The 26,906-nt window shown below is 41.9% G+C and overlaps 1 protein-coding gene across 11 annotated transcripts in view; it reads right to left on the reverse strand.

Annotated features, from left to right (window-relative positions):
* Positions 1-26,906, reverse strand: part of DYNC1I2 (dynein cytoplasmic 1 intermediate chain 2) — a 114,682-nt gene that overhangs the window by 79,191 nt on the left and 8,585 nt on the right. For all 11 annotated transcript variants that reach the window (XM_073646951.1, XM_073646961.1, XM_073646957.1 and 8 more), the window contains exons 3-4: positions 20,505-20,622; positions 15,366-15,480 (exon numbers count right to left, since the gene is read on the reverse strand). In XM_073646951.1, coding sequence (XP_073503052.1) covers positions 15,366-15,480; positions 20,505-20,612 — 223 coding nt within the window. In that variant the 5' untranslated portion in view covers positions 20,613-20,622. The remainder of the gene's footprint in view (positions 1-15,365; positions 15,481-20,504; positions 20,623-26,906) is intronic.

The following is a 26,906-nucleotide window of genomic DNA, read 5'->3' on the forward strand; positions in this document are numbered from 1 at the left end:
TATGAGTGTACATGCCCAGGTCTACTGACAGGTGCTGGAGCTGCACGTCTGTGCACCATTACCCTCACTGTCCCTATGTTTGTGTGTGCACACACCCAGGCCTACTGACAGGTCATTGTGCTGGAGCTGCACGTCTGTGCACCATTACCCTCACTGTCCCTATGTGTGTGTGTGCACACCCAGGCCTACTGACAGGTGCTGGTGCTGGAGCTGCACGTCTGTGCACCATTACCCTCACTGTCCCTATGAGTGCGCACGCCCAGGTCTGGCAGGTGATGGAGCTGCACGGCTGTGCATTTTAACCATCATTACTACCCATTTCTGCAAAAAAAGGATTATAATTTTGGATACTCATTGATCCTACTGCACACATGTATTGACGTCATGGTGACGTGGTCTATTGACCATGTCCACCTATACATTCAAATACAGTCTGGCGATCCACCTTTTGTATCTTACATCTTTGGATAGATGTTCGGCCCAAACTATTCCTTTTCACCCATGACCCATACACACAAAGTTTGGACAAATGTGTATGTGTCTTGAACGCGAAAAGAGAAATAAACCGCTGCCAGACATTTCTGGTGGTAGCTTATATCCAATGACAAGTAAAGGATCGGGCATATTGAAATCAAATATGCCCAGTCTGTCTTTTACTCTGAAATCAACCATCAGGGAAAGTTAGGACACTCCCATATACATTAGATGGTCGTCACCTCCCACCTGTAGTTGGGCCTGTAGAATATGAAGACAAATAATATAGGGGACTTCAGAGCTTAACCCAAACATTGATGTGGACACTTATAAAAACTAGTACAGAGCGAAATGGTAGGAGCTAGACAAATCAGCCATTAATGAGATTAAACCCCCTTTCAGGCAAATAGGCCCTGTAAGTCTTATGGGTACGTCGTACAATATATACATATATACACATGCACTACCGTTCAAACGTTTGGGGTCATTTAGAAATTTCATTATTTTTTAAAGAAAAGCACTTTTTTTTTCAATGAAGCTAACATTAAATGAATCAGAAATACACTCTATACATTGTTAATGTGGTAAATGACTATTCTAGCTGCAAACGTCTTGTTTTTATTGCAATATCTACATAGGTGTATAGAGGCCCATTACCAACAACCAACACTCCAGTGTTTTAATGGTACATTGTGTTTGCTAACTGTGTAAGAAGGCTAATGGATGTTTAGAAAACCCTAGAAAACCCTTGCACAAGTATGTTAGCCCAGCTGAAAACGGTTTGGTTGATTTGAGAAGCTATAAAATTGACCTTCCTTTGAGCTAGTTGAGAATCTGGAGCATTACATTTGTTTGTTCTATGAAACTCTCAAAATGGCCAGAAAAAGAGAACTTTCATGTGAAACTCGACAGTCTATTCTTGTCCTTAGAAATGAAGGCTATTCCATGAGAGAAATTGCCAAGAAACTGAGGGTTTCCTACAACGGTGTGTACTACTCCCTTCAGAGGAGAGCACAAACAGGCTCTAACCAGAGGAGAAAGAGAAGTGGGAGGCCCCGCTGCACAACTGAGCAACAAGACAAGTACATTAGTCTCTAGTTTGAGAAATCGACGCCTCACAGCTTCTCAACTGGCAGCTTCATTAAATAGTACACGCAAAACGCCAGTGTCAACGTCTACAGTGAAGAGGCGACTCCGGGATGCTGGCCTTCAGGGCAAAGTGGCAAAGAAAAAGCCATATCTGAGATTGGCTAATAAAAGGAAAAGATTAATAAGGGCAAAAGAACACAGACATTGGACAGAGGAAGATTGGAAAAAAGTTTTATGGACAGACGAATCAAAGTTTGAGGTGTTTGGGTCACAAAGAAGAACATTTGTGAGACGCAAAACAACTGAAAAGATGCTGGAAGAGTGCCGGACGCCATCTGTCAAGCATGGTGGAGGTAATGTGATGGTCTGGGGTTGCTTTGGTGCTGGTAAAGTGGGAGATTTGTACAAGGTAAATGGGATTTTTAATAAGGAAGGCTATCACTCCATTTTGCACCGCCATGCCATACCCTGTGGACAGCGCTTGATTGGAGCCAATTTCATCCTACAACAGGACAATGACCCAAAAACACCTCCAAATTATGCAAGAAATATTTAGGGAAGAAGCAGGCAGCTGGTATTCTATCTGTAATGGAGTGGCCAGCGCAGTCACCAGATCTCAACCCCATTGAGCTGTTGTGGGAGCAGCTTGACCGTATGGTACGCAAAAAGTGCCCATCAAGCCAATCCAACTTGTGTGAGGGGCTTCAGGAAGCATGGGGGGAAATTTCTCAAGATTACCTCAGCAAATAACCAGCTAGAATGCCAAAGGTCTGCAATGCTGGAATTGCTGCAAAGGAGCATTCTGTGACCAAAGCAAAGTTTGAAGGAGAAAATTATTCTTTCTAATAAAAATCATTATTTCTAACCTTGTCAATGTCTGGACTATATTTTCTAATCCTTTTACAACTCATTTGATAAATAAAAGTATGAGTTTTCATGGAAAACACAAAATTGTCTGGGTGACCCCAAACTTTTGAACGGTAGTGTATATACAGGTGCATCTCACTAAATTAGAATATCATCAAAAAGTTAATTTTACTTCAGTTCTTCAATACAAAAGTGAAACTCATATTATATAGAGTCATTACAAACAGAGTGATCTATTTCAAGTGTTTAATTCTGTTAATGTTGATGATTATGGCTTACAGCCAATGAAAACACAAAAGTCATTATCTCAGTAAATTAGAATACTTTATAACAGCTTGAAAAAGGATTTTAAAATCTGAAATGTATGTTCAGTAAATGCCCTCAATACTTGGTCAGGCTCCTTTTTAATCAATTACTGCATCAATGCGGCAATGTGGCATGGAGGCGATCAGCCTGTGGCACTGCTGAGGTGTTATGGAAGCCCAGGTTGCTTTGATAGCAGCCTTCAGCTCGTCTGCATTGTTGGGTCTGGTGTCTCTCATATTCCTCTTGACAATACCCCATAGATCAGGGGTCTCAAACTCGGCTGGGTATAAAAAAATTTGAATTTGGGGGGCCGCATTCTTTGTTCAATGTGACATTTTTAGTGATACCATTTTTTTTGTATACACCTTTTGAACATTTTTGCCGTGTTTATTTTTTTATAGCTTGGGTCGTTACGGATGTGGTGATAATAAACGTGCACTTTTTTGTGTTTACTTTAGTTTACATATAAAACAGCATTTTTAGTGCCCAATATTTTTTCATGCTTTATTTTATTTTTTATCTTTTTTACAATTTTATTTCCCCCAATTGGCCACATACAGTAATATTGTCTTACAATTAGCATCATATAGAAATAATGGAAAACATCTTGTAGTAACGTGCCCCATCCAGGTCCCCATCCTGTGGCTACGTGCCCCATCCAGGTCCCCATCCTGTGGCTACGTGCCCCATCCAGGTCCCCATCCTGTGGCTACGTGCCCCATCCAGGTCCCCATCCTGTGGCTACGTGCCCCATCCAGGTCCCCATCCTGTGGCTACGTGCCCCATCCAGGTCCCCATCCTGTGGCTACGTGCCCCATCCAGGTCCCCATCCTGTGGCTACGTGCCCCATCCAGGTCCCCATCCTGTGGCTACGTGCCCCATCCAGGTCCCCATCCTGTGGCTACGTGCCCCATCCAGGTCCCCATCCTGTGGCTACGTGCCCCATCCAGGTCCCCATCCTGTGGCTACGTGCCCCATCCAGGTCCCCATCCTGTGGCTACGTGCCCCATCCAGGTCCCCATCCTGTGGCTACGTGCCCCATCCAGGTCCCCATCCTGTGGCTACGTGCCCCATCCAGGTCCCCATCCTGTGGCTACGTGCCCCATCCAGGTCCCCATCCTGTGGCTACGTGCCCCATCCAGGTCCCCATCCTGTGGCTACGTGCCCCATCCAGGTCCCCATCCTGTGGCTACGTGCCCCATCCAGGTCCCCATCCTGTGGCTACGTGCCCCATCCAGGTCCCCATCCTGTGGCTACGTGCCCCATCCAGGTCCCCATCCTGTGGCTACGTGCCCCATCCAGGTCCCCATCCTGTGGCTACGTGCCCCATCCAGGTCCCCATCCTGTGGCTACGTGCCCCATCCAGGTCCCCATCCTGTGGCTACGTGCCCCATCCAGGTCCCCATCCTGTGGCTACGTGCCCCATCCAGGTCCCCATCCTGTGGCTACGTGCCCCATCCAGGTCCCCATCCTGTGGCTACGTGCCCCATCCAGGTCCCCATCCTGTGGCTACGTGCCCCATCCAGGTCCCCATCCTGTGGCTACGTGCCCCATCCAGGTCCCCATCCTGTGGCTACGTGCCCCATCCAGGTCCCCATCCTGTGGCTACGTGCCCCATCCAGGTCCCCATCCTGTGGCTACGTGCCCCATCCAGGTCCCCATCCTGTGGCTACGTGCCCCATCCAGGTCCCCATCCTGTGGCTACGTGCCCCATCCAGGTCCCCATCCTGTGGCTACGTGCCCCATCCAGGTCCCCATCCTGTGGCTACGTGCCCCATCCAGGTCCCCATCCTGTGGCTACGTGCCCCATCCAGGTCCCCATCCTGTGGCTACGTGCCCCATCCAGGTCCCCATCCTGTGGCTACGTGCCCCATCCAGGTCCCCATCCTGTGGCTACGTGCCCCATCCAGGTCCCCATCCTGTGGCTACGTGCCCCATCCAGGTCCCCATCCTGTGGCTACGTGCCCCATCCAGGTCCCCATCCTGTGGCTACGTGCCCCATCCAGGTCCCCATCCTGTGGCTACGTGCCCCATCCAGGTCCCCATCCTGTGGCTACGTGCCCCATCCAGGTCCCCATCCTGTGGCTACGTGCCCCATCCAGGTCCCCATCCTGTGGCTACGTGCCCCATCCAGGTCCCCATCCTGTGGCTACGTGCCCCATCCAGGTCCCCATCCTGTGGCTACGTGCCCCATCCAGGTCCCCATCCTGTGGCTACGTGCCCCATCCAGGTCCCCATCCTGTGGCTACGTGCCCCATCCAGGTCCCCATCCTGTGGCTACGTGCCCCATCCAGGTCCCCATCCTGTGGCTACGTGCCCCATCCAGGTCCCCATCCTGTGGCTACGTGCCCCATCCAGGTCCCCATCCTGTGGCTGTGTGCCCCATCCAGGTCCCCATCCTGTGGCTGTGTGCCCCATCCAGGTCCCCATCCTGTGGCTATGTGCCCCATCCAGGTCCCCTCTTGTGGCTATGTGCCCCATCCAGGTCCCCTCTTGTGGCTATGTGCCCCATCCAGGTCCCCTCTTGTGGCTATGTGCCCCATCCAGGTCCCCTCTTGTGGCTATGTGCCCCATCCAGGTCCCCATCCTGTGGCTATGTGCCCCATCCAGGTCCCCTCTTGTAGCTATGTGCCCCCTGTGCTGTTCTTCACACACATAAAATAGAAAAAAAAGATGATTCTCACCTGTCCTCCGTTCCCTCGGCGGCCTTCCTGCAGATGTGGCCCGCAGGCACCACAGAGTCCGACCCCTTGACGATCCCGACCAGGTCCAGGAGGAGCCGCCGACAGCAGCGCTGAATTGCCACACAGAGACTGTCTCCCAGCACTGCATTTCCAATGTCAGCCGCTGGCCAATCAGAGGCCAGCAGCTGACATCTGCATATGGCAATGACGTCATACTCGCTGCGCCGACACGCAGATATCAGCTGCTGGCCTCTGATTGGCCGGCGGCTGACATTGGAAATGCAGTGCTGGGAGACAGTCTCTGTGTGGCAATGCAGCGCTGCTGTCGGCGGCTCCTCCTGGACCTGGTCGGGATCATCAAGGGGTCTGTGCCTGCGGGCCGCATAAAGCAACCTCAGGGGCCGCATGCGGCCCGCGTGCCGCGTGTTTGAGACCCCTGCCATAGATTCTGTATGGGGTTAAGGTCAGGCGAGTTTGCTGCCAATCAAGCACAGTGATACTGTTGTTTGTAAACCAGGTATTGGTACTTTTGGCAGTGTGGACAGGGGCCAAGTCCTGCTGGAGAATGACATTTCCATCTCCAAAAAGCTTGTCGGCAGAGGGAAGCATGAAGTGCTCTAAAATTTCCTGGTAGACGGCTGCGCTGACTTTGGTCTTGATAAAACACAGTGGACCTACACCAGCAGATGTCATGGCTCCCCAAACCATCACTGATTGTGGAAACTTCACACTAGACCTCCAGCAGCTTGGATTGTGGCCTCTCCACTCTTCCTCCAGACTCTGGGACCTTGATTTCCAAATGAAAATTGGAACCCTGGGACCTTGTGGAGTGTGTGAATGACTGCCTTCTGGACATCTGTCAAGTCAGCAGTCTTCCCCATGATTGTGAAGCCTACTGAAACAGACTAAGGGACCTTTTTAACGCTTAGGAATCCTTTGCAGGTGTTTTTTGTTAATTATTTTAATTTACTGAGATAATGACTTTTGTGTTTTCATTGGCTGTAATCCATAATCATCAACATTAACAGAAATAAACACTTGAATTAGATCACCCTGTTTGTAATGACTCTATATAATATATGAGTTTCACTTTTGTATTGAAGAACTGAAGTAAAATTAACTTTTTGATGATATTCTCATTTTGTTAGATGCACCTGTATATATGTTTGCAACTTCTTTGGGCAATATGAGCCGTGTACGGGGGGGCGGGCTTCAGAAGCAATAATATTAATCATGGAATTAATCCATATTGACTACCATGATGATTAATGTGGCTCTACAGAAAGTGCTTTCATTAAATTGTCACTTTTGAGACGATGAAGATTTAATTACAGCCATCTATAAGAGTTTGGAGGTGCTGTACGCCATTTATTTCATTATTAAGTGCAATAAATTGGATTTTTTCCATCCGGAATGGTCTGGCTGTCTAAAATAGGAGATCCACAAAAGTGGTATAGAGCACCCCTGTAACCCTGGGGGATGCAGTAGGCACAACACATGCCTGCGGGCTTAGCCTTCTTACACAAGTACCTGCTTTTCCCTATCTCATGACATTATTAGAGTCTCAAAGACCATGGAATTGTAAGTTATTAGGAATAATCATAACTTTATTTCACCCTCAATTCCTATAGGACAATTGGTTATTAAGGAGAAGCTAAGATCAAAAAATTACCTTTTGTGTTTTTTTTTTTTAGTCATTATTTATTATTTTTATATATATCGCAATCTGCATTAAAAATAAAAAAAATATATAGAAATTCTGCAATCCACATTGGCCACTGGGTAATTTTTTAGAGTTCATCTTCCTGATGTTTCAGGAAACAACAAATGTACATTAGTCACAATGGTCAGATGCTGAACCAATCTTGTATTGAAGTATCTAATGAGCGTGTGCAAAGGTCATTGTGAAGTGAGGGGCAGCAGTGACATCCCCTATTAGGATAAGTGGATCTTTTGTTGTTAGCTCCTTATGGAGGTGTTATCTTTCATTGTAATCTTGCCTTTAATGAAAAGGAAACTTTAGAAAACTTTTCCTGAAAGGACAAGAAGTAGGAGTCTAAAAAAAGACCCTGTGACCAGCATAAAAATTTCAAGATTCCAAATTTTGCTTTTAATAAAAAAAAAAAAAAGCTTGCAATATAAAAATTAAAAAAAGGCAATTTTTTATTTTAATAACATGTAATTCTAAGGCCTGATTTAAAGGGAATCTGTCACCAGGTTTTTGCCACCTAATCTGAGAGTAGCATAATGTAGGAGGGCAGAGACCCAATTTGCAGTTTTGATAAAATCCCTGTTTATCAGCAGGAAATGAACACGAAAGGACTAGTAATCCTACTACCATGCAGTGTTCCATATTCATGAGCTCTGTATAACTCCGCCCCCACTAATGATTGGCAGCTTTCCATGTACACTGTGCATAGGCAAAAAGCTGTCAGTGATGTAGAAGGGGTTTTACAGAGCTCCGCATTCAGTGCACTGGTAGATCTGCAGCAGATAAAACAGTGATTTTGTAAAAATGATAGCAAGCAGTCCAGTAAGTGACAAGGCTGGAATCAAGCTCTCTGCCCTGGTGACAAATTCCTGTTAAACAATATTTTCTGATTCTAGCTTCCCTTTTAATATCAAAACATAGTCACCTTGTACAATAATACAATAAATCAAGTCTTTCAAACTTATATTTAAATTTCTAAAAATGTAGTAACTTACGCCAAGCTGCCTTCTGCCATTAACAAAGCAAATACTAGTTCACAGATTGCAAATATGAGCAATGTCGCAGATGTAATGCACTTAGAAGGACTTTTTTCCAGGACTTTAATGTTAATAATTTATCTTTAGGACATGCCATCAATCTTAAATTGAAAGAAGGTGGGGGAATAGAGCCAGGGAGGCAGAGACTTGGGAAATGCTTTGATGACACCCAGAGCACTTAAGCCTCATTTGCATATAAATAAAAAGTCAAGTTTTTCTCAGCCAGGGGAGAAAAAAAATTGCATAAGTAAAGGAATGGATGACATGATCTTTAAGAGACGAACATGACTATATAAACAGTTTGGGAGGAGGAGGGGTGGATAGTTTTGAGAGATTCCCTTTATAGTTCTTTAACATAATTTACATACGTATGTATATACACCCACAAGTTACTTACTTTCAACACTTAAATAAATATACAATTTAGTCAATTCAATGATAAAATGTTGTCATTTGACAAAATGACATTTTGCTAATTTAAAAGAGCCAGAAGAGGGTAAAAAAAAACCAAAAAAAAAAACCACAGACCCAGCTCTCTCTTTTTTTTAATTTGGCCCCATCAGCAGTGCAGTCTTCATTGGGCCTTCTTAGTAATCTTCCTGGTATCTTTGGCTTCTCCTGCACTGACTAACGTAGGTCATGACGTATGTCACAGCCCAGTCAGAGCAGGAAACGACAAGGATGCCTGGAACCGAATAACACAGAAGAAAAAGAAGATGGCCCAATGACGACTGCATTAACATAAGAAATGGCCCAATGACGACTGCACTGCTGACTGAACTGAAGATCATGATCAAATCAGAGTCCAACTGAGGATAATTTTATTTTGAACATGGTTATTATACTCGTATTATATCATAATTTAATCAAATCGCTGCAATGTGAATAAAATTTAACGGTCAAATTTGAGCAAAATGCTGAATTCTAATTTTGGCAGATTCGCTCATCACTAATCTTATCTCGTTGCTTTGGAGTTTCAGTTGCGGCACAGTTGTGGAAATCTGAGGCTATGTGCCCACGATGCAGAAATGCTGTAGATTTTTCCCGCATCTCCCTGGCAGGAAAAACGCATGCGGATTGTACATGCGTTTTTCCCGCCAGGTAGAAGCGTTTGTCAAGCGTTCTTCACATGCATTTCTGCATGCGGGTTGTCAAGCGCTTTTCAAGCGATTTTAGCATCACTTGGAAAGTGCTTGACAACTTGGTCACACTATATAAATCCATGCAACCGGCATGGATTTATAGTGTGACCAAGTTAATAGTTAAAAAAAAAAAAGAATAAAAATGGTTAAAATAAATATATAAATATTTTATATATATATATATATATATATATATATATATATATATATATATATATATATATATATATATATATATATATATATATATATATATATATATATATATATATATATATATATATATATATATATATATACACACATATACATATACTCACCTTCTGATTGCCGCCGGTCTTTTCTCTGGTGCGTCCGGTCTCTGGTACAGCTTGCTAGCGGTCGCGTGACCTGTCCCATGACTAAATGATGTCATGGAAGGTCCTTTTACACCATCGCGAGCTGCCGGGGAGCCAGGACACATCATACAGGAGACCAGGGGACATCAGAAGGTGCGTATAAGGTATATTTTTTATTTTAAATTCTTTTTTTTTTTTACAGGTTCTATGGTACCCGAGTCTGGAGGAGAGTCTCCTCTTCTCCAGACCCGGGTACCATCCGCACATTGAAACGCTTAATATTTGCATGTGCAGATGTAGTCATGCGGATATTAAGCGATTCAATGCAAGATAATTTTGGAAATTGCGCTGCGCGTCCGCAAAATTAATGGACATGCTGCGGATTTCTCCGAAATGATAATCCGCAGCGGAAATTTCCGCAGCATGTGCACAGCACATGCGGATTATCATTGGGGACCATGGGGCACGTATTACCAAGCGTTTTTGCTGAGGAAATTCCGCTGCAAAAACGCTTGAAAAATGCATAGTGGGCACGCAGCCTAAGAGTAAATGGTCGTGTGTGTGTGACCTGTCACACAGTGAATGATTCTTCATGCATAATATGTGTACTAATACATTACTTCGCTATCTGTGCATCTTTACAGCAGCCCAAAAAATGAGATTTTTGACATTTAGGGTATGTACATACTTTTGGTTTTTAGTGAAAAAAAAAAAAAAAAATCTGCTGTGAATACTCACGAGTTGGCTGGAAAAACTGTAAAATAAGCACGTTTCGGCGCGTTCATTTGAATGGGTGAAAAATGCTGCAAAAATGCAAAAAGAATTGACACGCTGCAGATTTGAAAAAACAACGGATTGATGGTTAAAATCTGCAAGGAAAAAAGCAGCAGCATACGCATGAGATTTCAGAAATCTCATCGACTTTGCTGGAACTATAAAACGCTGCACTTTGCTTACTCTTGAAAAACGCGCAGGGGGAAAAAAACTCTGTGAACGAGCTTTTATGAAGCAATTTTTGCACAATTTAATATTTATATGGATTTTTTTCTAATATCTTTACAAGATTTATGTCACTTTTGAAAGTCAATGTATTAGGAGGCAAGCGATGCACTGGTTTTCTATACCATCTGTATGCTAATGACACCGAGTGCTGCACTCGCTCAGTTGTGTCTCACACTGACAGCGCTTGGAGGAAATGTATACCGCACATTACCCTTCCTCTAACTTACTGAAAAGTCAGCCGTGGGAATAAATTAGGTTTAATTACTGCAGGGTGCCTCAGCTGGCATTACACTGCATGGTCACCATCACTTCACATGAAAAATATATATAAATATATGCACAAATAACGAGCAGGTTTTTTTTTTTTTGCATGCATGCATTTTTTAAAATATTTTTCTTTCTGCCAGAAAACGCGTGAAAAATGCTGAAAAAAAAAGCAGATAGAATTGACATGCTGCAGATTTGAAAATGTGAAAAATCATCAATATGTGCATTAGGATTTTCAAAATCTCAAATGACTTTAATGGGACAGTAAAAAGTTGCATTTTTCGCTGCAAAAATGTTAAGCCTGCACATACCCTTAAGTAGGTGTGGGGGACGGGGTGGAATGCTGCAAAGCAAGGATACTTTCACAAATAGAAGTTAATTAACAAAATGCACAGTGAATGAAGAAGAGAGAAATCTAAATCAAAATATTACTGAACAGCACCATCGAAATCCCAGTCTAATTTGAAATATTTGCCTGGGAGATAGCTTGCTGATGCAGTATAACTACCTTCTGTATTGTTGCTGTGCTCCACTTGCCACAGCCTTCTACACAGCTGTTTCTGTTTCAGTTAATGACTTTCTTCCTACATATGAAAAATGATCATTATCCCCTATTTGGTACAATTGGTTGCTCATCCACGGGACAATCCTCCACGAAGAATTGATGCTGTTTTGAAGGCAAAGGGCGGTCACACCAAATATTGATCTGATTTAGATTTCTCTTTTGTTCATTCACATTATATTTTATCAATTAATACAATACAATCTATTAACACTTCTATTGTTTAAAGCATTTTTCATCTGAAGCATTTTTTTTGCACAGTACTGTATGTATACACATATATTAGTATTACTTCGCATTGCTTATCAGATTGTAGCTCACTTGTCATCACTCCCTGTGGGGCCCCTAATATATTCCCCCCCCATTTAGAGTCAACTTAATTAGTTATTCAATCCTAATAACACAATATATATTTTCCCCCTTTTGTGATCAGATATTGCTATTAAAAAAGATATATGATGGCTTTAGTCACTAGAAAATAAAAGTGAGTGCATTTTAATGCGAATGTTGGCAAACTCTTTCCTTCCTCCGAGTTTGAATAATATACTTAGGAGAAATACATTATTTTCTAGATTTTTTTTTTATTATGTGAATTGTGTCTGAATTGCACATTCAGACCAGTACTGCCATCTAGTGGTAAAATAAGCCTGAGGATCTCTGATGAAAACGTGTGTGTATACACATTGCTGGAGCTCGGAGACTACCAGCAGACTGTATACAGAACGGATCCGTCCCACTTTGGGTGCATTTACTCCGGACTATATACAAGCCGATCGGCGGTCGTTTAACGATCAGCTAATAGTTTTCCATAGAGGGATACAAAGGTGTAGAATCACCTATTTTCTTACAAAACCCCTATATAAAAGGTGCAGCCGGGCATTGATAGCACTTTCTTTATTCTTATGGGTTATGTAGGATTTACTCAGTTACATTTAAATCCCCTTTTCCTCCTCCCTTTTCGGCATGTAATCCGGGGAAGAGAAGACGCCTAGTGGAAGCATAATGAGGCATGAGAAGATTAGTTCTCCACCGCAGGCTTAGATAATAATACAAGAAAGTGTTTCAGGAGATGAGACACGGCGCCGACCTCCAGGTCCTACACCTCGGCCGTTTGTGCCAGGAAACCCAAACTATGGGAAGGGGATGAAGGGAGGGCATCGTCACATATAATTATAGAGAAAATATAAAGTCGACATAAAAGCAGTGAAGAACGGAAGGAAACGTGACTTGGCGTCTTGTATTACTGTTTCCGCTCATGTTACGTATAAAAAGGGCAAAATCTTGTGTTATAAATGCCGGCTGGTTATTAAACTACACCGCCATGATGTGCTGGATTATGGGGTATCCAACCTTACACTTGGGAAGAGAGATTGCTGTGACCACCACCATCTAAAAATAATAAATGTGGAATGTTATTTACCTGTAGATATAGTGTAATCTGCAGGTAAATAGCATTTAAAAGAACTGTCAGCACAAAATAACTGTTCAAACCAAGCACAGGCGTTCAGTGCTTCACGGAGGGGGAAATACAATTCAGTACACCATCCCACCTACTTCTTATCCCTCTATTTTGATTGACAGCGCTGACTTTATAGAGCCAGAGATGTGTAAAGTTAGAAAACAAGTAGGAAGGAAAAGTGCACTGAAATGTATGGCCCTGCTGTGATGCACTAAGCACCCGTGCTTGGTTTGAACAGTCATTGCCTTTAAAGCACATTAGGCTGGTTTACTAGAAAAGCGGCTGCAGAGAGAAAATGAAGTTATATCCTCCCCGCTGCTGCTCACTTTCAGATATAGGGGAAGGGATGAGTTTTCTAAAGTGAGAGTCACAGTCACTTAAACTCAAAGAATAGGATGGCACCCTTTAAATGTTGTAAAAAAATGTATATTAGTATGTGTGCTCATCCATATTTATATTTAATTTTAATACGGCGGCTCCACTAGTATTTTTTGGATATCATTGGGATTGCATGCTGCTAAGAGGAAGGATAATAAAAGTTTCTGAAGATGGTCACTATCTGCCCCTATACTTATAAAGTGATGATATATTATGTGAGCAGCAATCGTGTCTGACATGTTCTCCATGTGCAAGTCTGGCAGCCAAGAAGGGTAAGATCTGCAAACATAGGAGCGAGCACCGAATACGACTGCACTTCCCAACTGTTCCATTGTTCAGAGCGGGGCCCGGCCACATTGGCCATGTATTTAGGTCATCTGAAGAAGGGACAGATAAGCAGTGTGGGGAAATGAAGTGTGGCTGGTTCACAAGAGCCGTCCTATTCCCACTGACTTGGCTTCTAATCCCTAGTGGGCCCCCTGCCGAGCTCTGTTCAGTGTCAGCCATTCACTAATAGGACACCACTAACAAACCAATTACTGCTGGATAGGATGCAGACACCTGGCCAAAAGGGACGGTCTCTCCCTGCCCCAGCCGCTAGCTGAAGAATGGGACGTGAGGGTTTACAACGCTTTGTAAGGGGAGGTCAGAAATAAATGGGAAAATATAATAACTAAAGAAAATTTTCACCCTAAAATAAAATGGTTAAGATTGCCCTTTCTGCCAAGTTGAAAAAATATTTTATTTATATATATATATATATATATATATATATATATATATATATATATATATATAACAATGATAGTGTGATATATATATTTATAATACATTTACACACACATATATATGGATCGACCCCAAAAAATCCCCAGCAGATCAAAAGGGGCAGTGATACTCCATACAGTATGTATTAGAGCTGCAACATCATGCAAAATAATAATAATAAAAAAAAAAGCTATACTTAAAAGTATATAGATACCTTCGGATAAATTTTTTACATAAATAAAATGTACTTGGGACTACAAATAATTTTTGCAGTTGGGTTTAATTAAAAAAATTGCACTGCTTGGCTTTTATAGGATCTTTGTGACTACATAATGAGTTGGCTGAGAATCTGTCAGTGAGCATCCAAAAGTTTTTTTTTTGTATCAATTTATAACCACAGACCACTGTCAGTTTTCAACTAATTGGAAGGGGTTCTGGGTGTTGGACCCACACCGATCTCATATTGATGACCTATCCCTAAAGAATAAATTAACAATACTTCAGTCCTGGACAATGCCTTTAAGGGAGGCTTCGAAAGGGAAAAGAAAACTGGATAGTGCCTTAAGAAGTAACAGCAAAAATGAAAAAAAATACACATTTTCCAATTGAAAAATTGATATGTTTTGAACTAAAGTTACACATTAATTTGTGGGACAACCCATTTATCGAGTTGTACAGATTCTGCTGGCATCCTTACCTGCAAACGCTACCCTCAGCTTTTACCTTATCCTTCCGTACAGCCATTGGCAATTTGTCTTACCTGTCTTAAAGGGGTCCGAGTTCAGACAATCCTTATCCCTGTCTGCAATTTTTTTTAAACAAATTGTGTTTTACTTACCTCCCCGTGTTTGAGCTGCTGCTTTCGGTGCCTGTTACTGTTTACAACGCTGACGTCCTGTAGACAGCGCTGCGGCTAATAAAGCAGCTTGGCCCGTCAACTTGAATAGAGCCAGTGAGTTTATTCACTGACTGCGGCCCGGCCGACGTGACATTATAACAGACACCGGAAGCAGTAGCAAAGACTCATCCCTGGACCTGGGGAGGGTGAATAAAGAGTAGTTGGAAAAAAATGCAGCCAGGACACAGGGGGTTTCTTAAACTGGAAAACCCCTTTAAATTCATCACTTTCTGTAACTATATACTGCACTGAAATCATATTTTCTTTTGCTTTTTAATCAATGTGAGGTTGGTGCTGTATGAAGATTGTGCAGGCAGAATTACCATGAGGCAAGCATGCAAGCGAGCGAGCATGCAGGCGAATGCAAGCTTCAGGGTCCTTACCCAGTGGGGGCTCAGGGGTGATCCCCATGCTCTGTAGTAAGGCTTCAGCCTCCCTCCTCTTCTTCTCCAAATCAGACTCTTCCTGTGGAGGGGGAGCATCCTTTTTCTGATCAGACTGTCATGAAAAAAAAGAAAGTTTGTTTAATTTATCAGGTTAATGCATAAAATTTCTTCCCTTAGAACTAGACCGAATAACTGAGACCAATTTCATGCTGCCATTGTAAAGTCCTGACTTTTTTACCGCCGGGTCTCCTGACTTTTTTACCGCCGGGTCTCCTGACTTGAGATATTTGCCTCATTGTTCATATAATGCCTCTCAGGTCAAAAAACCTGGATTTTGGAAAGGGCATTGCGATACGATCATTTTCTGCGTTCTACGAACATATGAAAGCGGCCTGTTCTGTACTGTACAGCCCCTCATGACACAAATTCTACCTTAAAAGGGGTTGCAACTGCATATATTTGGGAATAAACTTTTTTTTTTTTGCAACTGTCATTAAAAATGTTGTACTGGTCGACTTTTACAGCCTCTTTGTTTTGCTGCACATTCGACTTTGATATGGACCATAAATCAGATGAGAGGAGCTTAGAAAAAGACTGGTAGAACAGTTAGAAAATCCTTGTCAACATGAGCTCACTGAAGGATTCTCAGTTAACTCATTCCTCAAGCAGCAATAGACAAGCAACACAGAATTCTATAGGAAATATTTTTAGTTTCAAGAAATTTTTAGTTATGGAACATTTTTCATCGTTTAAAATGAATTAAATGCAATTGCAAATTTTTAGCCCTAAGTACATACAAGAGAGAAAAAAAAAAAAAAAAGTTAATAGGTTCCACAAAAATTACATTTTCTCAAACCATTTGCAACTGTCCCACTGATTAAGCGAGACATTTCCTGCTACCAAAAGTTGAGTAATGGGATTTAGGAAAGCATCTATTATATTGTCAAAAGCGTTCATACTGCTTAAAAAATACAAAATGTCTAAACTTAATGATTGTTCCTCATATTTGACTTTTTTTTGTTTGTTTTAATGAATTGTTTGTTTTCAAGGGTAGAGATGAACAGCGCGACATTCACCATTGTGTGAATTAGTCAAAAACCTAGGTGCTGAGTGCCCCCTGCTGGAGGCATCCATGAATGAAACGACGCGTTAGTAAAAAAAAAAAAAAAAAAAAAAAATTTAATTAGTAACTTGCAGTAAATATAATAATTGTTTAGTGTTTTCATTGTTACTAAAAACGTAACATGCACTTAAATAATTTTCTGGTGATCTAAATGTTGTGTGTATACTATGCTGTGGGGTAAAGGTCACGTTTTAACCTGGAGAATCCAATTGTCACAGTTTTAGCCATTTAGTGCAAATGTCATCCTTATTTGTAAGAACTAATATGTTTATATTTAATTCACTTGCTTATATAGCACTGATATTAGGTAGCACTTTAACTTTTTGTTTTAATTATTTAAAGGAAGTGTAGACATCAGGAAAATTTTCTAAAGTGCTCACAACTCTGCATTTTTGGTGGAAGTATAAGCCATCCAGTGCACTGCAATTGATCTACTTGCAAGGAATACAGTTTCTTGCAAGAAAAAAAAAAAAAAAAAAAAAAAGAGTAACATTGCAACCATAAAGTAAAATGTAAATGGTAAATTGTGTTTATTTTTATTTACAGAATTTAAAAAAAAAAAAAACAACAACACAGTAATAGAAAATAAGAAGCTGAACTTTTAGAAAATTCTGCTGCAAATCCTGAAATGTAGGAAGGAAAAAACGCAAGTTTTTGTTGCGTATCTTTCCCCACTCGATATCAGTGAAATACGTTGCAAAAACACAGCAAGAATTGACATGTTTCAGATTTGAACCTGCTGAAGATCTCCAAGAAAAAAATAAGCAACATGTGCAACAGATTTCAGAAATCTCACACACTTTGCTGCTACTGTAAAACACTGTAGTTTCTGCACCAAATCCATGCAGAAAAAGAAAAACAAACAACAAAGTGCATAGATTTAACAAGCGTTTTATCACACCCCAATGCAGGATTCACAACTACACTGCTCAGTACTTCTGTAGGTCCTCCAAGCTGCTGCTTCTCAACCTATGCTATGCTCCTCTAGCCTGTGAGTACGAATGTATTGCAAGACATCATAGCAGTTAATTTCTACTCACTAGCTCAAAGACAACTGACGAAAAAAATAATAATTTTGCTAAAAATTCACCTAAAGTTTTATCACTACATTTCAGTCTTTTACATGCAGAGCAGCGCTCCTGGCCACTCAAAATGTGCAGGGAACTGGAGTGGGTATCATGCACTTGAATGGGGAATGGGGCTGAGCTGCCATTTACTGCTAAGTGGGGAAAACCAGTAAAGGGGACGAAGCCCTAAACCTGAGCTCCATCCTCTTTATTCGGAGGATTAGTGTTCTGGTGCTCATACATCCCCCCGATCATAAAGTGGTGGCTTATGCCATAAAGCAAGCAGGAATATCTAATAAATATAATTGTCTTATCCCGTCTGTCTTTCTGTCCAGGAAATTCCGCGTCGCTGATTGGTCTGGCCGCGGCCAATCAGCGACGCGGGATTTCAGAAAAAGATGGCGGCCGTTAGCGGCTCATCTGCCGCACGGAGGTCAGCGGCGATGCAGCCGGGAGATGACCGGCACCAGCAGGTCATCTCCCGGCTGCTCGCAGCAGAACTACCCCGACCGGCGGCGCCGCTGACCTCCATGCGGCTACCGTCGGGAGATCAGTGGCTAGGGCCACTGATCTCCCGACGGCAAGTGTGAAGGGAGGACTGGGGAGTGGGCCGCCCGTCGGGATGCTTCTGCTGCGAGCAGCCGCTCATTTCCCGGCTGCTCGCAGCGGAAGTACCCGCACAGGCAGCGCCGCTCCCCGGTCGTCACTAATACGATTCGCTGATTGGTCGCGGCCGCCGGCCGCAACCAATCAGCGACATTGGCGCCAAATTTAAACACCGCTTTGCTAATTGCGCCCGGTGTACCGCATACATATTCTAGAATACCCGATGCGTTTGAATCGGGCCACCATCTAGTACTAGTAATAAGAATGAAATAATGCACGATCTAGGAGCCTGACTAGACGCGTGTCTGAACGAGCCTTTGCTTGGCATTATTGTACTCTGGCACACACAGCGCAGGCTGCTCCGCTCACCACCTACTCATACATCCTACACCCGCTGTGTCATTTTCCAAGCACAGTCTCACTTGAGGACATGCTGGAAATTACTTTTGTGGATTGGTTCAATATGACAATGTGGCCCTTGGAACAAAAAAAGGTCCTGCACCCCTGAGCTATAGGGTGTAATATTCAGTTCAAGTGACTGAGACGAGGGGCGCTCAGAGAATTTAGGAGAGGCTTCACTCGGACTGCATAGACACATGGCGGTGCTCACTGCACACACAGCGGGAGAAATAAGTATTGAACACGTTACCAATTTTCTAAGTCAATAGATTTATAAAGGTGCTATTGACATGAAATTCTCACCAGATGTCAATAATAACCCATCCAGTCCACACAGGCAAAGAAATCAAACCACAGATGTCCATAAATTAAGTGTAATAATGAGAAATGACATAGGGAAAAATAGGTGCAAAAAGCCATGGAAAGTCATGACATCAGCTGAAATCTATAAGTAATTAGAAAGCAATCCTACCACTTAGTGAAAAATAATATCAGCTGGTTCAACTGATGGCCTATAAAAAGGTGTCTCATTACGAGAGCGCCACACAGGAAACATTTCATGATGGGTAAAATCAGGGAGCTGTCTCAACACCTTCACAACGTTATTGTTGCAAAATATACTGATGACATTGGTTGCAGAAGAATTTCTAAACTACTGAAGGCTCCAGTGAGCACTGTTAAGGCAATAATCCACAGGCCAAAAGGTACTGCATATCACCCCAAAAACACCATACCAACAGTGAAGTTTGGAGGTGGGAAGATCATTGTATGGTGCTGTTTTTAAGCATATGGCACTGGCAAACTTCATGTGATTGAAGGAAGGATGAATGGACAAACGTACAGAGACATTCTTGATCAAAATCTGCTGCCATCTACCAGGATGATGAAGATCAATTGATGGGTGGAGATTTCAGCAAGACAATGATCCCAAACACACAGCCAAAGAGAACCGATCACCAGCAAAAACGTTATTAACCTGCAGATTAATAGGTCACACGGAGAAAGTGGAGAGCTGATTGGAGCAGTGTTGAAGTGTGCACAAGAGCTCAAAATCTAAGATGACAGCCGCCCCCTGTACTAAGTACTGGCTGCGCTCTACCGTCGACACAGCCAGTGGGGGCAGAGTTGGCACAGGGAGCGGATGCCATCTTTGAATCTGAGCAGATGCAGCGAGCGGTAAAAAGAGGGGGCAGCGTTAGCACAAGGAGTGGGTTCAATCTTTGTAAAAGAACAGCACACACGGCGGACGCAGTCGGCCAGCACAAACGGCGGACGCAGTCGGCCAGCACTTTTATGTGATTCCATCTTTGAATCAGAGCAGACGCAGCCAGTGCTTAGCATATGAAGCAGTCAATCTTGGATACTAAGGCCTGGCACAGAACTCTAAGCCCTACTACCTAGGGACAGCTCTTATTGTCTGTGCAGTGCAGACCGTGTTGCACGGACATCTGTATGAACCCTTACAATTACAAGCGGCCCTTTGAAGGTAACCATAATCTGAATGTGGCCCTTGCTGAAAATGAGTTTGTTCCTATACACTATGGGACCTCCACTCTAGGGATTTGGGGGAACAGTAACGCCTGCTTTCAATATATTCATACATTTCCAGGAGGCATAAACAAGGAAATGTATCAATAAACTGACAAATGGGTTTCACCTCTTCCTTAGACAATGGGTGTGGGTGCAACACAGTCTGGCAATTTAGCATTGACTGAAAAGTGTCAGAATGTGTAGGGACCCACCCTATTAATATAAGGAATAGCTCAGTTATCAATTTAATTATACATTTTCAGGGAAGGTTAGCAGAGGAACAGCATGATGCAAATTTCTTAATAAAATTTAAAAAAAAAAAAAAAAAAAAAAAAAAAATTCCTAAAGTCATGTCAGGAAAGCCGTTATCATTTAAGATAATGGGAAAAATAAATCATTTCAACCTGTTACCTCCTTCTTTTTCTTTTCTTCTTCTTTCCGCTTTTTCTCTTCTCTTATCTGAGCCAAACGCTGCTTCTTTCTCTCCAACTCAGCCTTCAGTTCACTTTTGTCAGACATGGTGAGGAACCTGGAAAAAAAAAATGATTTCAATATGTTGAATATGTGATACAGGACATCTCTCAATGTGCCGGTGTCCCCACTACGGTGATTTTCTTTCTTGGGTTAGGAAAGGAAGAAAAAAAAAATGCAGATGTTTAGGATTGACTAAGCTTAACAGAATTGAAAAACGTACGCTGGCCAAATGTTCTTTTGTCGTATGTTCAGCTGATGATAGTCCATAGTCTGTTGTCTGATATACAGCTCTGGAAAAAATTAAGAGACCACTGCAAAATTTTCATTTTCTCTGATTTTTCTCTTTATAGGTATATTTTGGAGTAAAATGTACATTGTTGTTTTATTCTATAAACTACTGACATGTCTCCGAAATTCAAAGCTACAATTTTTGTATTTATTTGCAGCAAATGAGAAATCATCAAAATATATATATTTCAGACCTCAAATAATGCAAAGAAAACAAGTTCTTATTCATTTAGAAACAACAATATTCATGTATTAACTCCAGAAGAGTTCAGAAATCAATATTTGGTGGAATAACCATGATTGTTAATCCCAGCTTTCATGCGTCTTGGCTGCTTTCCACCAGTCTTTCACACTGCTTTTGGGTGACCTTACGCCACTCCTGGCACAATAATGTGCGCCGTTCTTCTTTGTTTGATGGCTTGTGACTATCCATCTTCCTCTTGATTACATTCCAGAGGTTTTCAATGGGGTTCAGGTCTGGAGGTTGGGCTGGCCATGATGGGGTCTTGATGTGGTGCTCCTTCATCCACACATTGATTGACCTAGCTGTGTGGCATGGGCCATTGTCCTGCTGGAGAAACCAGTCTTCAGAGTTGGGGAACATTGCCTGAGCAGAAGGAAGCAAGTGTTTTACAAGGATAACCTTGTATGCGGCTTGATTCATACGTCCTTCACAAAGATTAACCTGCCCAATTCCAGCCTTGCTGAAGCATCCGCAGATCATCACTGATCCTCCACCAAATTTCACAGTGGGTGCAAGACACTGTGGCTTGTATGCCTCTCCAGGTCTCCGTCTAACCATTAGACGACCAGGTGTTGGGCAAAGCTGAAAATTAGACTCATCAGAGAAGATTACCTTACTCCAGTCCTCTATGGTCCAATCCTTATGGTCTTCAGCCTGGCTCTCCTTTGCTTCTCATTGATGAAAGGCTTTTTTCTAGCTTTACATGACTTGAGGCCTCTAGGAGCCTGTTACCAACTGTTCTTGCTGTGCACTTCACCCCAGCTGCCATTTGCCATTCCTTTTGTAGGTCACTTGATGTCATCCTGCAGTTGCTGAGTGACATTGGAATAAGATGACGGTCATCCCGGTCAGTGGAGAGTCGCTTTCGCCCTCTGCCGGTCTATAGCTTTGTTGTCCCCAATGTCCGCTGCTTCACCTTGTTGTAATGGACTGCCGTCTTCAAAATTTTAAGGATGGAGGCAACATGACGCTCACTGTATCCCTCTGCTAGTAAAGCCAGAACTGAGCCTTTTTCCTCACTCAAGACTTTTCTTTTCAACTCCTTTGGCATGGTTAAAAGTTATTTTTTCATTCTAATTACTTTTGGGCTATTCCTAGCACTTGTTTTGCCATCCAGCTTGTCCTATTGCAAGAGGATTGTGAAGACCACAGTAGTGTTTCTTATACTTTCCCTCGTTACATAAGATTTGGTTCAGGTGATCACCTAATCAGAAGCACATTAAGTAGAATGAGGTGGACGGTGGTTGGAATTCAACTGACGCTGGAATAGAATGGCTGTCAGACATGTAGACATGGGGATTTTTAGAAAACTGTGCAGTGGTCTCTTAATTTTTATGTACTCACACACACGCACGACATGTAATTTTTTTGTTTGTTTTGTGTATACAGGATGTTTTGATTGCTTTCTAATACACTTTTTTTGGGAGGGAGATACAACTTAACAGCAGCAATTCTGGCATTTTGTTTTTTTCTTTTCTTTACAGCGGTTAACATATATACATTTAATATTTTTGCTAATTGGACATTAAATTATGTGGCAATTCTCAATTTTTTTTCATAATTTCTTTTAATTTTCACAAAAGACAACATTTTTTTATATATATTTTTAAGAACCTGCTATTACTACATCAGCAAATGGTCTCTACAGGAAAAGAACTTGAGCGCTACCGCCATCTACTGAAAGTAGCAATCCTAAAAGTCAATATTGACCCTTTAACGAGCCTTGCCATAGGAGTCAGGATAAAAGCCAAACAAGAATCTCAATTTGCGGACATGTTTAGGGGATGGTGACCCTCACCCGTGCAAAGCAAGCGATATGATTTGGCTGTATATGAGCCCTTAATGCCAGGCATGTCACTCCCCACAAGGAGAAACATTACACGTTAAACTCCAGAGGACTCTCCTACAGCCAAACCAGATCTCATGCTTTGCACTGAGGAGGGGCAACACACTGACGTGTCTACAAACTGAGATTTTGGTTTGGCTTTAATCCTAAATCATGTGACAAGACTCGTTAAAAGGTCGATAGTGACTTTTTAGGATTGCTACTTCTAATAGATGGCACTAGAGTTCCTGCCATCTTCATCTCTGAAAAGGCTATTTGAATATTTAATTTCCCAGAAGAGCATTGCAGGACCTATAAAGTCTCCTTACATTGGCATGTCAGGATTTTATTAGATTACTTTTTTGTCCTTTTTAGGTACAAAAGGTGGCAGAGGCAGGGGCATTTCATAGGCACACGGCCATCATTGCAACCCATCGGACCGATACAATTGCTTCGTTGGGGGAGGGGGCAATGGGTGCCCAAATGGACGTCCTAACGGGATCATGGCACTTAAATGCAGCTGTCAAAAACGACAATGCCATTTAAGTGGATAAACAGCAGTGATTGAAGCTACCTATGTTGCAGTTAGAGGCAGGTGTTGGCTGCATAATAATAAAAAAAAAAATTAACTTTTCACAACAAATATTAAAATGAGCTCTAGCTGTTATCTTATTACCAGGATTAGAACCATTCTGACTTGAATTTTTAGGGTAATAAGTCCACCAGCCTCATCAAGACTGAGATCCATTTACTAATACATGCAGTTTATATTGTGATATCTGGTGGCAGATCGCCTTAAAAAAAAAAAAAAAAAAAAAAAAAAAAATATTATATATATATATATATATATATATATATATATATATATATATATATATATATATATATATATATATATATATATATATATATATATATATATATATATATATATATATATATATATATATATATATATATATATATATATATACAGTGCAGACCAATAGTTTGGACACACTTCATTTAAAGATTTTTCTGTATTTTCTTGGCTATGAAAATTGTACATTCACGCTGAAGGCATCAAAACTATGAATTAACACATGTGGAGGCATGTAGAGTCCATCCGTTCACCTTTTCTGCGTCGCACAAAGACACGGTGGTTGGAACCAAAGATCTCAAATTTGGACTCATCAGACCAAAGCACAGATTTCCACTGGTCTAATGTCCATTCCTTGTGTTCTTTAGCCCAAACAAGTCTCTTCTGCTTGTTGCCTGTCCTTAGCAGGGCGCAAAAAGGGAGGTTTAGTTTCCTTGTTATATTGTGACTTACCAATAAAACAGCAGTATACAATACCCACAATAACACTTGAATGTTAAGATTTTGTGGTTTCATTGAACTTGTAAAGATTTTTTTTGCAAAACTATATAAAAATCTAACAGGGAAAGGCTGCGGATTTTTAAACACCCACAAAATGAACGAAACAGGAATCATCAAGACAAAAGGGAACGGACGCTGGTGTACAAGGCTGGAAACGTCACTGCACACAGCCTGGAACGGAGTCCAAAAGACATAGGTTCAGGGTAATTCAGATGGTAGCGAAGCACAAGCCTAATAACCCACAGCGTCTCACGCCCAGGTATCGCCCCCTGGAACTTGTCAGGACACATCGGACTCACTACATAGACACCAAACATCTGCAGACAGGGACATAAAGAACGTGACAGAAATCCGCCGGAGAAGAAGAACAAGGTTTGATCGATGAACCCCTTAAAGTCAGTTCTTCTAATATTTCAAGAATGCCAATTTTTAAGTGGTGTTCTGATATATTAAGAAGTGGTTTAACCCCCTGAAGGTGGTTTGCACGTTAATGACCGGGCCAATTTTTACAAATCTGACCACTGTCACTTTATGAGGCAATACTTCTGGAACGATTCAACGGATCCCCCTGATTCTGAGATTTTTTTTCGTGACATATTGTACTTCATGATAGTAGTAAAATTTCTTCGATATCACTTGCATTTATTTGTGAAAAAAAAAACAAAACGGAAATTTGGCAAAAATTTCGCAGTTTTCAAAATTTTACATTTTTATGGCCTTAAATCAGAGATATGTCACACAAAATAGTTAATAAACATTTCCCAAAAGTTTTTACAACAAAATTTGCAAAACCATTTTTTAGGGACCACATCACATTTGAAGTGACTTTGAGGGGCCTTTAAGACAGAAAATACCCAAAAGTGACACCATTCTAAAAACTGCACCCCTCAAGGTGCTCAAAACCACATTCAAGAACTTTATTAACCCTTCAGGTGCTTCACAGGAATTTTTGGAATGGGGAAGAAAAAAATGAACATTTAAACTTTTTTCACAAAAATGTTACTTTAGACCCAAATTTTTTTATTTTTGCAGGGGTAACAGGAAAAAATGGACCCCAAAATTTGTTGTGCAATTTCCCCTGAGCACGTAGATACCCCATATGTGGGGAAAAAAAAACACTGGGCGCTAGGCTGAGCTTGGAAAGGAAGGAGCGCCATTTGACTTTTTGAAACTAAAATTTGCTTGAATAATTAGCAATGTTGGGTTTAGAAAGCCCCTAATGTGCCTAAACAGTGGAAACCCCCCATAAGTGATACCATTTTGGAAACTAGACCCCTCAGGGAACTTATCTAGATGTGTGGGGAACACCCTTGAGCCCCCAAGTGCTTCACAGAAGTTTATAACATGGAGCCATGAAAATAAAATTTTCACATTTTCCCACAAAAATGTTTTTCAGCCCCCAGTTTTGCATTTTCATAAGGGTAACAGGAGAAATTGCACCATGCAACTTGTTGTGCAATCTCTCCTGAGTAAGCAGATACCCCATATGTGGGGGAAATCCACTGCTTGGGTGCACGAAAGGGTTCGGAAGGAGCGCCATTTGACTTTTTGAATGTAAAATTTGCTTGAATAATTAACAGATTTGCCCCTGATGTGCCTCAACAGTGGAAAACCCCCACAAGTGACACCATTTTGGAAACTACACCCCTCAAGGAACTTCTCTGGATGTTTGGTGAGCACCGTTAACACCCAGGTGCTTCACAGAAGTTTATAACATGGAGCCGTGTAAATAAAAAAAAAAAAAAATCTAATTTTTGTGGAAAAAGTTATCTTTTAGCCCCAAATTTTTTATTTTCACAAGGGTAAGAGGAGAAAATTGAACCTAAAAACTGTTATGCAATTTCTCCAGAAAATACAGTGTTTGGGCGCACATCAGGGTTCAGAAGGGAAGGAGCACTGTGACTTTTAGAACGCAAAATTGGCTGGAATCAAGAGCGGACGCCATGTCGCATTTCAGAAGCCCCTGATGTGCCTAAATAGTGGAAACCCCCCACAATTGACTCCATTTTGGAAACTAGACCCCTCAAGGATTCTATCAAGGGGTATAGTGAACATTTTGAACCCAGAGGAACAACAGAATTTGATAACATTAGGCCATCATGTTGAATAAGTTGTCAGTCTTGAGCGCAAGTGCCCGCTACTTGAGTTTGCATCGGGTGCTCGGGTATGCACCATGTATCGTGGGTGCTCGAGTGACATGCTCGAGTCCCCGTCTGCATGTTTCACGGTTGTTAGACACCCAAAGAAAACATGCAGGGATCGCTCATGCATGGCAGGCAATCCCAGCAAAGTCTTTTTGTCCGCAAAGCCTATGGGGCAGATGCTCGACCATGTCACTCGAACATTCGCGATACTCCGTGCATATACGAGCACCCGATGCAAACTCAAGTAGCGAGCTCTTGCGATCAACACTGGTCGCCATATCAACATTTTTTATTTTACTTTTGAAAAAATCCCAACCCCAACCCCAATCCTAGAGTTTATTTTTTTACACCGTTCCTCGTGCGGTATAAGTGATTAGACGACTTTATTCTTTGGGTCTGTGCGATTACAGCGATACCAGATTCATATCGGGTTTTTATGATTGACAGCTGTCACATACTGAAGGACGCTTGTTTTGCA

Source organism: Phyllobates terribilis, unplaced genomic scaffold (genome assembly GCF_046119375.1).
Source record: "Phyllobates terribilis strain yellow unplaced genomic scaffold, ASM4611937v1 Scaffold_9__5_contigs__length_417890890, whole genome shotgun sequence".
Lineage (NCBI taxonomy): Eukaryota > Metazoa > Chordata > Amphibia > Anura > Dendrobatidae > Phyllobates > Phyllobates terribilis.